This window comes from Populus alba, chromosome 17 (genome assembly GCF_005239225.2).
Source record: "Populus alba chromosome 17, ASM523922v2, whole genome shotgun sequence".
Taxonomy (NCBI): domain Eukaryota; kingdom Viridiplantae; phylum Streptophyta; class Magnoliopsida; order Malpighiales; family Salicaceae; genus Populus; species Populus alba.
The window spans coordinates 1,910,467-1,927,084 of NC_133300.1; the positions used below are offsets into that span (position 1 = coordinate 1,910,467).

Below are 16,618 nucleotides of genomic sequence, written 5' to 3' on the forward strand. Positions count from 1 at the left end.
TTAAATTATTATATCGGTCTCATACGACCAGATTTTCTCTTTGATCTAACCATGTCGTACTAGTTCAAAAAAATATTGACTTGACAATTCATATAGTATATTTGAGACAGATTCTTGTCTAGCTATGTATCTTTTCTGCTTATGGTGTCAATATGTGGTAACATTCTTCATGCTATGCTTGGGATTTATCCATGGAATGTATCACAGGAACCAAAATCTGGATATTTTGTATGTGATTCCTAGAATTCAATGATACTGCAAAACAGAATCATGCTGCTCAAAGTTTTTGTTAGTAGAGCATTGAGGAAATCACGGCGGCCATGGATGATCCTCATTTCCTGGTTTCCAGACTAAACATTTTCCTTGCTTCCTAGTTTGTTTCAGTCACAGTGAGTTGCTCCCGCAAGTATACAAGCCAGCAGGTTCTTGCGTACAAGCAGCAGATTCTTTACACAAGAGAATTCTAACCAGCAAGAACAGCAACTCATGATACTTGCATGGCAATGAAGCAAAGTAAAACTCCTGTTGGATCCAGTGGTATAAATGGCCACGATATCTTTGGCATTTCCAGCTTCCAACAAAACCAGCTAGCTCCTTCTTGAACCAGCAATGCTGCGTGTCGCTGGGTGCTGCTTTCTAGTCCTCCTGGCTTCTGGGCTAGATATTGCTTATTCTGAGAGTAAATGCGAGCCTGTGTTCGAGTACTTCCCTTACTGCCTGGATTTTCTCACAGGCTATGACAATAAACCATCGAAAAGATGCTGTGATCATATCTATAAACTCAACAGATTAGCGAAGCGTGGACTGGGAGCACAGATGATCTGTTGGTGCATTGAATACATGGTGAGGGGCACGGAGCCTCGAATAAGGGCTGATCGGATAAGTGAACTTCCGACCAAGTGCCAAACACATCTTAGTTTCCCCATTTCTGAGTGGAAGGACTGCAATGCGTATAGCCTCTTGTCCTTTTCTTTGAGCTTCCCTCACCACAAAACTTTTTACTGACCATTTGTTCTAGGATCGATGCAGGATTTTATAAGAGGTTGAAGATCTGGGGATCGATAACAGGACAGCTTGCCTTGTTGATTGAGAAGCATAAACTATAAAGTCAGAGTCTTAAATGGTGTCTGTTAAACAACGCAGTCTAATGATATCAGATTTGTTTATCTCAATAAATTTTCACAGCAGCGGGCTTTTGATTACAAGAACTACATGTATGATTCTGTTTTCTTGTTTTCTTGGAGATGGAAAATTCATTATGACTGTAGCCATTCACCACACTGCTGACAATCTGCGTCTGGCTACCATGCATGCATCCACTGTCATTAGCAGCTCAAGTTTGGTAATCACAGCTCAATTTTTGAGAGAGGCAGAGTTCATGAACTTAATTAATCTAAAACAGTCCTGTTTCTGGATCAACATGAACTTAATTAATCTAAAACAGTCCTGTTTCTGGATCAACGCTCAATTTTAACTGATGATGAGCGATATGATGTTGTTTTGACTTTTGAATCAGAGAACTTGAGTGCGAAAGCAAGTTCCTCTTAACCTTAATTTCCGCGTCGTATGAAAATTCCTGTCGGGAACTTTGTTGGAAGACAGTAGAAGTTTTTCTCGGTTTGTTTGGAAATATAGTTTTAATTATTTTTTAAATATTTTTTATTTAAAAATTTATTAAATATTTATTTTTTATTTTTTAAAATTTATTTTTAATATTAACATGCTAAACACTTTAAAAATACTAAAATATATTAATTTAAAATAAAAAATTATTATTTTTAAAAATATATTTTAAAACCTCAAAAACAAGTCAATTTTGCATCACAAGTGCATACCATGATGACTAAGGCTAGGGCCTAGCTCCATTATTTTTTTTCCCGAGTTTTATCATATGCTATCTCTTATCACATATATTATTTTTTTCGTATGACTTGGTAAGCATCTAATATTTTCAATTTTGATGGGAAAAAAATAATAGAGCACACCTTGTTTAATAAGAATTCATATCAATTGTTGTATCAATTAAGTTTCACAAATAACGGATCTCTCATGAAATTTTTAATAATTACATATATTTAACATGAGAATTTTGTATGATTTATTTTCTTGAATAATAGTCTTATTTATAAACTTTCTCCATCATTATGTCCATAGTCAGATATCAAATATAAATCTTATTAAGTCTTGAAAACAAAAAACAAAAACAAAAACAACAAGGATAAAAACATGTTTAATTAAAAAAATAATTACAAAAAAATGATAAAATAAATCAATTTCTAGATTAATTTTAGACTTAAATGTTATACTTTAAGTAGCGGTGATTATTTTTTGTTCGATTTGATTTTTATCAAAAAAAAAAACAAATTAAAAAAAAAAACACAATTGAATCGAAATTAGTTCAAACTGACCGATTTTGGTTTGGTGTTTTAAGACAAAAACGATTCAAACCGGTTTGGCTCGGTTTTTTTTCCGGTTTGGCTTAGTTTTTTTTATTTGGGTTCAGTTCGGTTTTTTCAATGTCAGGCTCATAAAACCAAAACCGAATCGGTCGTTTTTTTCAAAATTTTAATCGATTTTTTTTCATGGTTCAGTTTTTTTCGGTTATTTTTTTCTGGTTTTCTAGGTTTTTTGGTTTTTTAGCGCACCCCTAACTTTAAATATAAACAAACAATAACTAAACGCTACTAATAATATACAAATAATTGTTTCCACCATTGAATCAAAAGAAAATTCTAATTGGGAGCCAATCAAACGTTATCTAAAAATTAAAGATGAAGAACTCAACTTGTCAAATTGGACACATTGACTTTAAGATAAATGGATTAAAAATTGAACATATGGACTTAATTAAATGTCCTCATACAGCTTGAAGATGTTGATTAATGTTGATTAATGTTTCTTTTCTTTTCTTACCTCGTTTGATGCTACGGGGAAAGAATCAAACATAGACGATAAGCTATACCCTCTGATGAAGCAGACATCTTGGAATTAAAAAATAAAAATTATTATAATATTAAAAATTATTATTTTCCACTAGTAACACAAATATTTTTAATGATTTGCGCTTATTTTTTTTATTATTATTAAATATGAGGAAATAACAGAGGCAATGAAGCCTGATCACAACCGTTAATCGTCCCAAGCAGAGAGTCATCCATTATAATATTAATTATTGAGCAGATTTGTGTTGAAAAGTCGCTCAAGATTGCGCGTGGAATTGCCCTAGTAAGAGTTGATGGGCATTATCTTTATCTCAAAAACCTAAAATAATATAATGTTATAGACAGGGATGGAAGTACACCAGATTTGCTTGATATATGATTTTCTGGGAGTTGGGATTGCAAGACCTGCATTTTCTATATAAAATGAATTTTTAAATTAAAGGATATAATTAACCAAAAATTAAAGTTTAAAGAAGTCATGTCACTTAGTTATAGATTTATATATAATTATTTTGTTTTTCTAGTTTTTTTAATATATATATTTGTCATTTATATACAAACCCAACAATAATTAAAGCATTAAAGATAATATTATGAAAAATGCATGCACATAAATTATTTGGGGTGAAAAAAAATTCAATAGCTCATGTGATAACTCATGATTTATTCGATCAAGATATTTATTTGATACCTAATGATGGGCTTTACTAATTCAATAGCTCATGTGTTTTTTTGAATTTTTTTTTATTTACTATATGTTTGGTATTGTTATATAGAACAAAAATATTTTTTGTTTGGTGATATATTAAAATAAATTTTTATAATTTTTTTTTATTTTTAACATTAGTATATTAAAATCCCAACAATAATTAAAGCATTAGAGATAATATTATTAAAAAATACATGCACGTAAATTATCTGGGGTGAAAACAAAATCCAATAGCTCATGTGATAACTCATGATTCATTGGATAAGATTTTAATTTGATACCTAATGATGGGCTTTACTAATTCAATACCTCATGTGTGTTTTTTTAATTTTTATTATTATTATTATTATTTACTATGTGTTTGGTATTATTATATAGAACAAAAATATTTTTTTGTTTGGTAATGTATTAAAATAATTTTTTATATTTTTAAAATTAGTATATTAAAATCCCAATAATAATTAAAGCATTAAAGATAATATTATTAAAAAAATACATGCACATAAATTATTAGGGGTGAAAAAAAAATTCAATAGCTCATGATGATTTATTGGATCAAGATTTTAATTTGATACCTAATGATAGGCTTTGCTAATTCAAATTCTCATGTATTTTTTTTTTTTTTATTTACTATGTATATGTATTTGGTATTGTTGTATAAAACAAAAATAATTTTTTGTTTGATAATATACTAAAATAATTTTTTTAAATTTTTTTATATCAGTATATTAGAATTATTAAAAAATACAAAAAAAAAACCAATTTAATATTTTCTCATGAAAAATACACTTGAGTTTGCAATTAATCAATATTGTCAATAATAAATACCCTAATAATGTAATCTAGTCCCATTAATAAAAACAAAAGGAAATCATATATTCTCCTAATGCGTATTTTTAGTTTCATTTTTTTTTATATAAATATATTTTTTTGGAATTAATATAAAAATTAATTTAATAATAAATCTGACCATTAAAATAATAATAAAAAAAACTCAAAAAATTACAAATACTTAAATACAAAAAATAACAAGAATAATAATAATAATAATAATAATGCATGCAAGAAAGGTCGTCGGCAAGAGCGCGTACCTTTTGTAGAAGAAGAAGTAGAAACGCGCCAAAAGAGAAAGATAAAAGTAACACGCACGTCACGTGTTCTTATTGGTCAAACCTCACCTGTATATATAAATATATGCCAACCACCTTGTCTCCTCGATCCTCTAAAAAACTTAACAGGAAGAAAGTCATCTCTCTCTCTAAAGAGCACAACACCATGACTAGTACGGGCAGGGAGATTCTCCACAAGATGAAGGTTAGTGGAGGCCTTTTCTTATCTTTGATATGTACTTCGTACCTTTTGGTGTTATTTGTAGTAGGTAAAGAGATGATCTTGGTGTTGTTAATGTATATGCAGTTCATGTTAGTATTCGAAATTTTGAGCTGTTTTGGAAACTGGGTATATATGTACGTTTTTTTTTCTTTCATTTTGAAGAAAAGGGTGTTGTTGAACAAGTCTTAAAGTTTCTTACTTGGAATCTTTATTGGATGTTTAGTATGATTCATTGCGGAAAATGAGAATTTTGAATGATGAAAATTATAGGCTTTTCATAATTTGCTTCAATATATATTATCACATGGGATGTGAATCATATTGGGATGACAACCTTGATGAGTCTTGGATGTGTTTGTTGGGAGGTTTGATAAGTCTTGGAGTAGTAATTTTTGGATGATTTTGATATGAAAATGTCAAAATTACTGAAAAAACAACTAAAAATGCATCAAATATTGAACTTTTAGCTCGAAATCATCTTTGCAATAGCATCTGCACCGCGTTACTAAACACGAACTTAGGCTTTGTTTGTTAACAAGATCATCTGCGCAGTTGGCCGCTTTAACAAATACACACCTGGACTGATGAAAGTTAGGGTGGTTCATGAGTACCTAGTACTATGGTAACAAAGGATTTTCATAGGTTGTTGTCCAAATTGAATTGATAACTCAAACCGATGAGAACTAGGGTTATTGTTGGCAAATGGCTATGGAGCATCTAATTATGAAACTCCCTGAAATTGTAGTTTGGTTGATTCTTAGTGATCCTATCAATTCACTATATAATATAGTTCCATTGGTTATTGGTCGGTCCTATAGGTGAAGGCTGGATTGAGTTCATCTGCATCTGGTGACACAGGGAAAGGCAGGAGCAAGATGTCAAAGCATATTACACATGGTTATCATACGGTGGAGGGAAAATCAAATCATGCCATGGAAGATTATGTAGTCTCTGATTTCAAGCAAGTGCATGACAAAGAGTTGGGCTTATTTGCTATATTCGATGGTCATTTGGGACATGAAGTTGCAAGCTACTTACAAACACATCTGTTCGATAATATCTTGAAAGAGGTAATTATATATGCCGTTTGATTTCATTTTTCTCGCATTTGGTGTGTGAATATATATTAAACCCGGCCTATCACGGCTGGTCAACTCAGTGTAACCCACTTATCCGAGACCTGGCTAGGTTAGGTTTCAAAATAAACTATATGAGAGTTGACTCGACCAAAACCCGGTTTGATTTATAAAAAAAAACTCAAAGCAACATCGTTTTTTATTGATCTAAATCTTGCTCAATCAGGCCATGCATCATTGATAGATATGCAGGCTGCAGCTAGCTATTGGAAGCAGATTTTTATTTTTATTTTTATTTTTATTTTTATTTTTCCCTCAAGCAGCATGACTTCTGGACTGATACAGAGAGTGCAATAAGGAGAGCTTATCATGCAACGGATGCTGAGATATTGGAGAAAGCAATTGCCTTAGGAAAGGGAGGATCAACTGCTGTTACAGCAATACTGATCAATGGCCAGAAGCTTGTAGTAGCAAATGTGGGAGATTCTCGAGCAGTTGTGTGCAAGAATGGTGTGGCCGAACAGCTGTCTGTTGATCATGAGCCAAGCAGGGAAAAGGGAATGATCGAGAGTCGAGGTGGTTTTGTGTCAAATATTCCTGGTAGGTAGCCATGCATATACTACTGGTTTCTGTTTCACGTCAAAACAATTTGAATCTATGAGAAAAACAAAAACTAGGTTAGCTTAGTTGAAATTATTCTTGGATGGTTTTCCAGCAGCTGAGGTTACTATTTGGGGAATCTTTGTTAAGAAGTAATTTGAGCATTTATCAATCTTTGGTGACGATAGATTATGCTATGTGAACATTAAATTAATTTACCAGCCTAGTTTCAATAATGACACAAATAAAACCAGGTTTGTAGAACACACTTGCTAAATTTCAGTATGAACCAATAGTTGGACAAAAAATTCTGCTGTTTTTTTGTCATAAAGCTCATTTGACGTGTCTGGACTTTTTCTTGAACTTGAACTTGTTGATAAACATCAAATAACCAGCCTTGTGATTGAAACATGCCATAGAATAAACTTCTCGGCCTATGTTGCTTGCAGGGGATGTCCCGCGAGTTGATGGACAACTTGCTGTAGCGAGGGCATTTGGTAACAAGAGCTTGAAGATACACCTCAGTTCAGAACCTGACATGTCCGAGCAGATGATTCACAATGATATAGAGTTTCTCATTCTGGCAAGTGACGGCATATGGAAGGTTGGCCTCTGTCACTCTTTGATGTATTGCCTGCATGTTCTTTCTGTTTAACTTTCTAGGAAAGATGAGAGAATAGACTTGTAAATTATGAAAAATCTCCATGCACAATCACTGAACGAGCTAGCACATTTTTCTAATGCCTTCTCAACCTCCGAGCAGGTGATGTCAAACCAAGAAGCAGTAGACTGTATAAAGCACATTAAGGATTCTCATTCAGCAGCAAAGAACCTGGTAGAACAGGCACTTTCCAGGAAAAGTAAGGATGACATATCTTGCATAGTTGTAAGGTTTCGATGATAACTATCTTTGGGAAAGCAGAATCTGAGATTTCCAATAACGGTGGAAATGCTAGCTAATATGTGTATGTATACTATACATAGACTTTTTCCCCTTCTATTATATAGAAGTAATCATTGTTGCGTGTACAATTGAGAAAACAAAGTTCACTTATTACTTGAAATTCTTCCTCAGATGCTGAAATTAATAGCTGAATTGCTTGGAGAGTGGAATCTGTAAACCTATGCCTGTATTATTGTTTTATTCATATTACATTTCTATCAAACTATGCTAAACATAATCTGTCTGTGTGAAAGTTGTCACAGTAGCAATGCTAAGGAGGGGTATTGAGAGGGGTGAGGATCGACAATGGACTCTGCAACGAGCTGTACCCCTTTTCTGTTGTTCCTTTCTTACCTAACACAGCGTATAGCGAAAAGATAGAAAGCCGTGGTGTCTCAAGCCCTAAGTTACAGCTCTAAACTGCAGAGAAAATATATGTTTTTATGAAATGTGAATAACATCAAATCTCCTATAAAAAAATTACACAGTTGTTTAAATGAAAGCTAAGACCTGGGTAAAGAAACCTAAACCAAATAAAAATTTAAAACCTAACCAGAAAAGAAATCCTAGCATAACTACGAAAATAAAGAATAATTTTGAAAACAATTTCTAGCTTAATTTGGACATGAAAATGAAAGCCAGTTGATCCTCGTATACAATATGCTCGTAAAATTTTAGCCCAATTTACTTCTTTTTGTCAGAAAGGTCATTTGACTCATCCATGCTTTTTCTTGAACTTGTCGATATGTGTCCGGTGTCATTACTGGAGAACATAAACTAGAGAATTTTCTGTTCCCATCCTGTTACCATGGCCCTGGCTCAAATTGTAAAGAGCTGAGATTGCAAGGTTCAAGTTGGTCAAAAGCTTTGTATCTTGGCTGTTGGGGGCATGGAGATATCTATCTTCTTCTACTGCAATGGGAAAACTCACGACTGGCAATCCTCAGTTGCTTTCGTTTGGTGATTTCATGAAAGACTTTTGGTTACGAATACTACTGTTTAATTTTATAGCATCTTATTGACTGGGAGAAAAGAACTACTGAGTTCATTTCCTTTCTTCGATTCTTATGCGCAAAACATTCATCGTCATACGCTTCTCTGGTTTTCATCTTCGCTAAAATCAACTTCCCTGTCAGAGGTCAGCACATTAGGCAGCTGCACTAGGAATTCTTACGGTTGTTGCCGAGAAATCTGTGAGCTAATGCTGCAGAAAGGGAGATAGAAATCAATGCTGTTGTCTGTTTTACGCGTGTGAATGTGTGTTGAGACTTGAGAGAGAGAGAGAGAGAGAGAGAGAGTTACAAGTGACAGTCCTGGTAATTAGCAATGGGGAAAGTAGGCTGCACACCACAGGGGTGTGGAAGGGCAGCCATACGAGAGGAACTGAGCTCACCTTCATCAGCAGCTATGTCTTCAAGGAACCCAGTAGATTTCATACATTAGCTGCTAGCTTCTATATAAGGTTATAAGCCTACGTCCTGCCTGTATTTTTTGAGACAGAAAGGTGTCCATCTAAGCCTGGTGCTAAAATGCAAATATGGTAAAATTTGTTTTTTTTATATAGATTTTTAAACATTGTAAAATAATATTTTTTTATATAAATTTATTTTTTATATTAATATATCAAAATGATTTAAAAAAAATCATTTTAAAACTAAAAAATTCACTTTTTTTCAAAAAATATGATTGAATTAAAATGTCAAACACTGTCTAAATATTTAGCTTGGCCACAAGTCAACTTAGAGCCTAGCTAACATGACTTTCGGTCTAAGCTGGGTTTTTAAAAAAATTAACTTGAAATTGATATAGTTTTAAAAAAATCAAATATATCTCCCAGTTGTAAATATCAATTTTATCTGGAAATTATTTTGATTTCTCAATTAAAGATTTTGCTAGAATTATTCAACAAAATTCATTAATTTTTTTTATAAATGATATTATTTTTCATCAAAATAAAAATAAAGTTTGAATGAAAATATAGATGAAAATCTTTAAGAATGGATGAAAGTCCCTAGTTAATCATTTTTTAAAATTTTAAAAAAAAAAGTTGTATAAAAATATTGAAAATACCTATATAATTACGTAATTAAAGGTATTGTTCAGATTTCCGTTTGTTTTCTAGTTTCAATCATAGTTATTAAATTCAAACTAACCTGACAGATCGACCTAAAACCAGAACCAGTTTAAATTTGTTAAAAAACCAGTTGGTGCAACAACCGGTTCAAGTTTATTTTCTAGTTTCAACCTTGTTTTTTTTAAAACAACAAAATTGTACTTTAAAATTAATTCCTTGCATTAATTATATTTTTTCCTTCTTTGAAAATTGCATTAACTACATGCCAAGAATAGGACAAAAAGAGGAGGTTTTGGGCATAGTTTTTAGACCCAGCCCGGTCCAAAACTCGGGTTCTGGATTTTAACCGGGTCACTGAGTCGTCCGGGTCAAATTATTTTTAAAAAAATCAAAACAATATTGTTTTAGTAAAAAAAAAATAAGTGGATTAGAATTGGGTTTTTGATTGGGTTTTGCCAAGTTACCAGGTCATACTGAATTTTTTTTTTCTAGTTTTCTTCAACCCGGTCCGGTTCTAGTCCTGGATCGGTCGGGTTTAAAAACTATGGTTTGGGGCATATTTTCCTAGGAAAGGATGGGCCTGACACTAATGTAATGGGCTTAGGCCTGTAGAGACCAATGAAGCACGGTTCCACTTGGGAGAAACTACCTGCACAATTTTGCCACAAATAAAATAAGTTTCACTGTCGGCAACCAAGCAAGCATAAATTGCTCGGCAACATCTACCTTAATCTCAATAGACTTTTTAAATCAACAAGGTATTTATTACACCCGGTCTATTCTGGTTAGGGATGATTATTTTTGGTTTAGTTTGTTTTTTATTAAAAAAAATAATTAAATCAAATTTTTTTTAAAAAAACCAAAACTGATTCAAACCGATCGAATTCAATTTAGTTCGGTTCGGTTTTTTAGGACAAAACTCAATTCAACCTGGTTTGGCTCGGTTTTTTTTTCAGCTTTTTTCAGTTTGGGTTTAGTTTGTTTTTTTAGTTTCAGCCTTATAAAATTGAAACCGAACTAGTCGGTTTTTTCAAAAATTTATTTTTTTTTCTCGATTCAGTTTTTTTAGTTATTTTTTTCTAGTTTTCTTTGTTTAATTAATTTTTTGATATTTTTTGCTCACTCCTAGTTCCAACTAGTTGATATGAAATTAGTACTGGGTTTCAAAATAAACCAGGAAAGATGATCACCGGTGATCAAGTAAAAACTTGAATTACCCGGTGGCTGGTTTCATCTAGTAAAAACCATGTCAAAAACTTGCTAATTTAAAAATAAAAAAGAAGCTATTTTTGAATGATGCTATTTAGAATTTTTAAAAAAATTAGAATAATCCAAGTTATTCCGTCCAAATTGTAACTCAAACTTTGTGTCATGTCAACTTCTAATAGAAGACAAGTTAATTGCTGACTAAACAAGTTGAGAAGCATACCAATAATTAATGCAATAAAATGAAAATAAAATGCAAATTAATTTAATTATTTATAATTACCTTCTTATTGATATAGTAATTTTTATTTATCTTACCTTGAACATTTAATTAATTAGATTTTACAACTCGATGGAGTTGAATTATAAACCATAATCAATATAGAATATTCTTGTGAATAAAATCTTAGAGGATTAATTAACCCAAATCAATATATTTATGTCTATTCTATAGTCCCAGGAAAACTTTAATCATGAAAAACTGTGCCTGGGACAGTTGTAAAAAGCTTACAGTCCAGCTCTTGTGAGCAATGAGCCTTTTAAGTAAATAATTATCTGTGGCCTTCTGGTGAAATCAAAAGCTTGTTTAATTGGTATTAGTGAATAATTTCAGTTGATGTGTTTATTTTGAAAAAATATTAAATTAATATTTTATTTTAATAATTTTGATGTATTAATATAAAGAATTTTAAAATTTTAAAATATGTTATTCTTTGATATTTCCAAACAAATAATATTTTAAAAAAACTTTCTGAATACCGATTATTTGGCATCTAGTTGAGTGGACTCTTGCATTTTTATTTTTTTTGGATAAATTTTTACACCTATATATATCTAAATTAAGCAATATATGAAACCTAGCTACTCTTCAATCAATGCGACCAAAACATTACAAAAAGAAAATCCAAACCTTGGTATAGTGGCAATGGATTATATATTTAATTTCGTGGAAACAAACCCTAGTGAATACACATAGCAAAGCATTGTGGGCTATGAATTGTGAGAAGATGCCACCTGTTCTTTTTGCATGATGAACCCTAATACTATGAAGCCACGCATTTCTTTTCCCATACCTTACCTCCAATATCCTTCAACATCTCTCTCCCTTTCTCCCTCCCCTAACCACCTATATATCCAGCCCCACCATTTGTTTCCTTCTCCCTCAACATCTTCTCCTTGTTCCCCTCCGATCCTCTCTTAATTTCATCACCCTCTTCATTCGATATATAGATCACTAACTATTTTACCCTTTTGCTTATACTTAGCCACGAGATGAGCACCATTTGTGCCGAGCGACACAAGCCCTACAGCACTCCTCACCAACTTCTTTCTCCCAAGAGATCCTTGATCAGAGATCTTGAAGTTCTACCAGGAAAACTCCTTGCAAAGAAAACCCATCAAGAAACCCTAGACATGTCTCCATACGAGACTAATCTTCAGAGATTCCTTCCTTGTAATGACTACAGCAATGAGAAGGTTCTTGATGGTGAGCTAGATCCGTACTCTTCTGACCATTTCCGCATGTATGAGTTCAAAGTTCGTCGCTGCACGCGCAGCCGTAGCCATGACTGGACCGACTGCCCCTTTGCTCATCCTGGCGAAAAGGCTCGTAGGAGAGACCCCCGGAGGTTTCACTACTCTGGAACTGTTTGCCCTGAGTTTAAGCGTGGAGGGTGTAGCCGTGGAGAGAATTGTGAGTTTTCTCATGGTGTTTTTGAGTGTTGGCTGCACCCTTCTCGTTATCGAACCGAGGCTTGCAAAGATGGCAAGAATTGTAGGCGAAAGGTTTGTTTCTTCGCTCACTCACCTCGCCAACTTCGCATTTTGCCTGAGGTTTCTTCACTCAATAAGAGCCTGGCTTCACCATGTTCATCTCTCAATCATAGTCATTGTTGTGTTGTTTGCCATTCCATGACTTCCTCCCCGACCTCTACTCTCCTTGGCATGTCCCACATGTCACCGCCATTGTCACCGTCATTATCACCACCTCTATCACCGGTGAAACACCAATCCTTATCCGGGTTTTCGCCAATCTCCCGATATAATGAAACGCTAAGCAAGTTTAGAGCTGGAGTTGTGAGTTACAAAGATGTGCTCAATGAGCTAATGAGTTCTTTAGAAGCCATGAATTTCAACGAAGGAGCGAGTGTTTCTTCACCTATGTCCTTATCTACTAATCACAACAGGAATGTCAACAGCACCACTCCATGGAATATTGATGTCTCTTTCAGTGGAGAAGATCAGCCACAATTCATTCTTTCACCTTCAACTCCAACCCCTTCATCAAATTTTTTCAATGGAGATTGTTCAAGCAATAAGGGCCTGTTCGTTGATGACAAGATTAATGATCATAATAATATTGGTGATGGTGGTTTGGCTTGTAGTTCTGATCCTGACCTTGGATGGGTTAATGAGCTCTTAATGTAGAGCAGATGGAGGGAATGGATCAGATGGAGATGATTGGATCATGTGTACATACAAGTCAGGCCAGCAGCACCAGCCGTACATATGGAGCTTTGTGTGTGTGTGTGTGTGGATTTGGTGTAAATTGCTGTTATTATTGCTTTCTCTTTTAAGTTTTTGATTAATCTCCTTTTGATGATGATCATGTTATTATTAATTTAGTTTGTATCATGAGGTTTAAGTACTTGTGTTCTTCAAGTTCTTGAATCTTCGAGTTCTTTTCAAGAAGTGTTAATTAATGTTTGATGAATATATATGTATTGAAGTTTAATTAAGTCTTCAATTGGAATGGCTATCGTTTGTTAATTATTTCTTAATTCATTTTTACTCTTTTCAACTAATTTATTTTAATATTCTTCTTTTTTATTATTATTCTTGGATAATTAAGTTCTTAATTTATATCAAAATTAAGTGAAAGTAAAAAAAAGATTCATTTACCATTTATTACCAATCAAGCTAGAGCTAAATCTTGAAGGGTTTTATAGGGTTCATGAATTCTTCTATGAAATAATAGCAACATATATATATATATATATATATATATATATATATATATATATATATATATCTTGCATGTAGAGGTATAATATTTAATTAATTTGGTGATTATATAAAATGTTTAGGTGGCATAGTGAATAATGGACACGTGGCAAATATGCATGAAGGGAAGGTGAGGATTTTTAGGCTAAGCTAAAGTGATCTAAATCTTATCGATCATCGGATATTTTTTTGGCTTTTTCTAAATGTCTGAAGATGCTTGTCCCATGGGGATGAAAGATTCCTTTCAAGCTCTATTTCTTAGCTATCAAAAAAAAATAAAATAATAAACTTATATAGTTGTACGTAACATTAAATAGGTTTCTTCAAACTTATATTAGTTATTTTCTTTCTTGATATAGATCTTGAGTTTACAAAAAAATTTATCATAGATTTCGAATTTGAATTTCCTATTGCTAATAATGATTTTTTTTCTGTGAACTTCTCATCAACTGTTTTTTTTTAGTTCTTTGTAGTGTAATTATTAGATATTTATAGTATATGAGAGAAAAACAATGAAAAAAACAAAAAATACATGAGAGAATTAAAAATAATTTTAAAATAAGTGAGAATTTTAAAGAATTTTATGACATTGGGATAACTAGTGACATCAAGAGAAAAAACAAAGCACATGAACCACAAAAAAAAATAAAATATATTACTTAAATATCTCTTTTCTATGAATTTATTTTTTTTATTTCAAACAGGTCTAACTAATTAATAGGATGTAACTAGTTATTAACTTAGCGCACCATAAAATTTCTCGATAATTCTTACCAATTCTTATTGGTTTGAATGTTATTTTTCTTAATATTATGTTTAATTTTCTTCTATATTAATAAATATTAATGTTTGATAATTACGGTTTGAACACTATAAAAAAAAAATCCCAGGTGAAGAAGCAATTTTCTTTTTGCAAGGTTGAAAGCTTAAAAGGGAAAGTTTTAGTCTTTTTGGGTTTGTAGACATAAATAGAGCTCAAATAATGCAATTAATTTTTGGGTCTTGGGTAAGTAGAGACAATAAATTAGAGAGAGCATACATTATGACTTCTTCATAAATTCATGCACCAACCATTAATTAATTAACCTAAATTTTATTAGAAGCATAAATTAATTGGAGAGCTTATATTATATTATGACTCTTGTAATGTTTCCTAAAATGGCAAAAACAAACATAATGTATGCACCAACCATTAATTAATTAATTTTGATTAATTTTTTCTAATCCGGCCCCTAAGAAATTTTCATTACTCCCCCTGTCAATATATCTCACAATCAAATACCTCCAGTATATCATCTTCTAACAAAACCAACAAGGGATTTAAGGTCGTTTTACTCTCTCAAGCAAATAGACTTTTCAAACATTTTCGAAGATTAATAACTAAAAAAACATCATAGGTTCAAGATCTTAGGTTATGTCTTGATAATATATATATATATATATATATATATATATATATATATATATATGATTTAATTTATGTATATGTCGGTAGATAATATGGTGCCCTTGGAGATAGGATGCCTGGCCTGAAGATACACTAGGATTTAAAATCCCAACCACCGTGAAGTGGAGCTAGCTAGGCCCTCTACAGAACATAGAAACCGGTCTACTTTCATAAAAATGGCTACTCTATTTAATGCCACTGGTCATAATCCTAGTTAACGACATTATTTACCATTGGCTTTAATGCAGCTACCTACATTTTCCATCCATTTAATTATTGGTGGATTACTGCATAAATAAAGCATGAAATAATTGGAAACCATGTCCAAAACCAACCCCATATCCAAGAAGACTTGGTTACATGTTATATTAGTTAATTCAAAATATTTTATTTATAAAAAAATAATTAATTTTTACTCGGATTTTAATTGAATTATGAGTTAATTTACTAAATCAAATCTCGAATTAATCTAATGTAAAACCCAAACCAGATATTGAATCAGTTCAAGTTTAATTATCATATACTAGTTAATTAATTTAGATAATCTTAATTAGTTATAAAAATGAATTGATTTTCGCTTGGAATTTCGATTATCGAGTAATGAGTTGACCCACGAGTTAAATCTTGAAGTAATGCAATGTAAAACTTGACCCGAAGAAGGTCCTCATGACTCCATCAACGGCTGAGGATGCACAGAACTAGATTGATGTGTCTCAACAACGATGGCATATTATTTGTTTCCTAGGAGGAGTGCTCATCTGAAAAGACAGCTATATACGATGGTAGGGAAAGGGCCACAAGGGAGTGTTTGGACTGATTCTTACTTTAGGGTAGGGTTTGTTATCTTGGTGCGTTGTCGGGGTTAGGTGGTGAAGGTTTTCGACTCACAGGAGACGGTGTGTGGAGGTGAGGGAGCAGCCCATGCTAAAATGGCTATGGACGGTGTTTCAGGGTCCCACCACCTCCCCTGAGCTTCGGGATCACAAGTTTCATTTCATTAATGGAGGAATGGAAAGGGACAAGAAGAAGCCCATACTTTGTAATGCCTGCCTGCGACTCCTTCACTTCACGCCAGGTATGGCTGACACCTGTGAAAGTGAGTTCATTTTTGGAGACTCGTTCTTGCAGATATCTATTTCTGCATGGTCAGTCCCCATTTCCATTATTTTCCCCGCTGCTCTGACTGTGATAAATTGATGTTGTCGGAGCTTTGGAGGGAGTACTATCGTTTAGGTCTGCCTTAGCTGGTGGTGGCTGAATGTTGTCTTAATTATACGATTTTAAAT

General features: G+C 32.7%; 3 protein-coding genes across 3 annotated transcripts; all 3 read left to right on the forward strand.

Moving 5' to 3' along the window:
• Positions 1-609: 609 nt before the first annotated feature.
• Positions 610-1,005, forward strand: LOC118049830 (non-specific lipid-transfer protein 13). The gene has a single exon (XM_035059945.1). It carries the CDS (start codon positions 610-612, stop codon positions 1,003-1,005), a length of 396 nt encoding a protein of 131 aa, XP_034915836.1.
• A 3,829-nt stretch (positions 1,006-4,834) lies between these two features.
• On the forward strand, positions 4,835-7,764 carry LOC118049853 (probable protein phosphatase 2C 58). Its single transcript, XM_035059978.2, has 5 exons — positions 4,835-4,965; positions 5,802-6,053; positions 6,383-6,659; positions 7,109-7,263; positions 7,423-7,764. Exons 1-5 carry the CDS (start codon positions 4,846-4,848, stop codon positions 7,558-7,560), a joined length of 942 nt encoding a protein of 313 aa, XP_034915869.1. The 5' UTR covers positions 4,835-4,845; the 3' UTR covers positions 7,561-7,764.
• Positions 7,765-11,891: 4,127 nt separating this feature from the next.
• Positions 11,892-13,787, forward strand: LOC118049852 (zinc finger CCCH domain-containing protein 2). Its single transcript, XM_035059977.2, has one exon. The coding sequence runs from the start codon at positions 12,155-12,157 to the stop codon at positions 13,307-13,309; it is 1,155 nt and encodes a 384-aa protein (XP_034915868.1). The 5' UTR covers positions 11,892-12,154; the 3' UTR covers positions 13,310-13,787.
• The last annotated feature ends 2,831 nt before the right edge of the window (positions 13,788-16,618 follow it).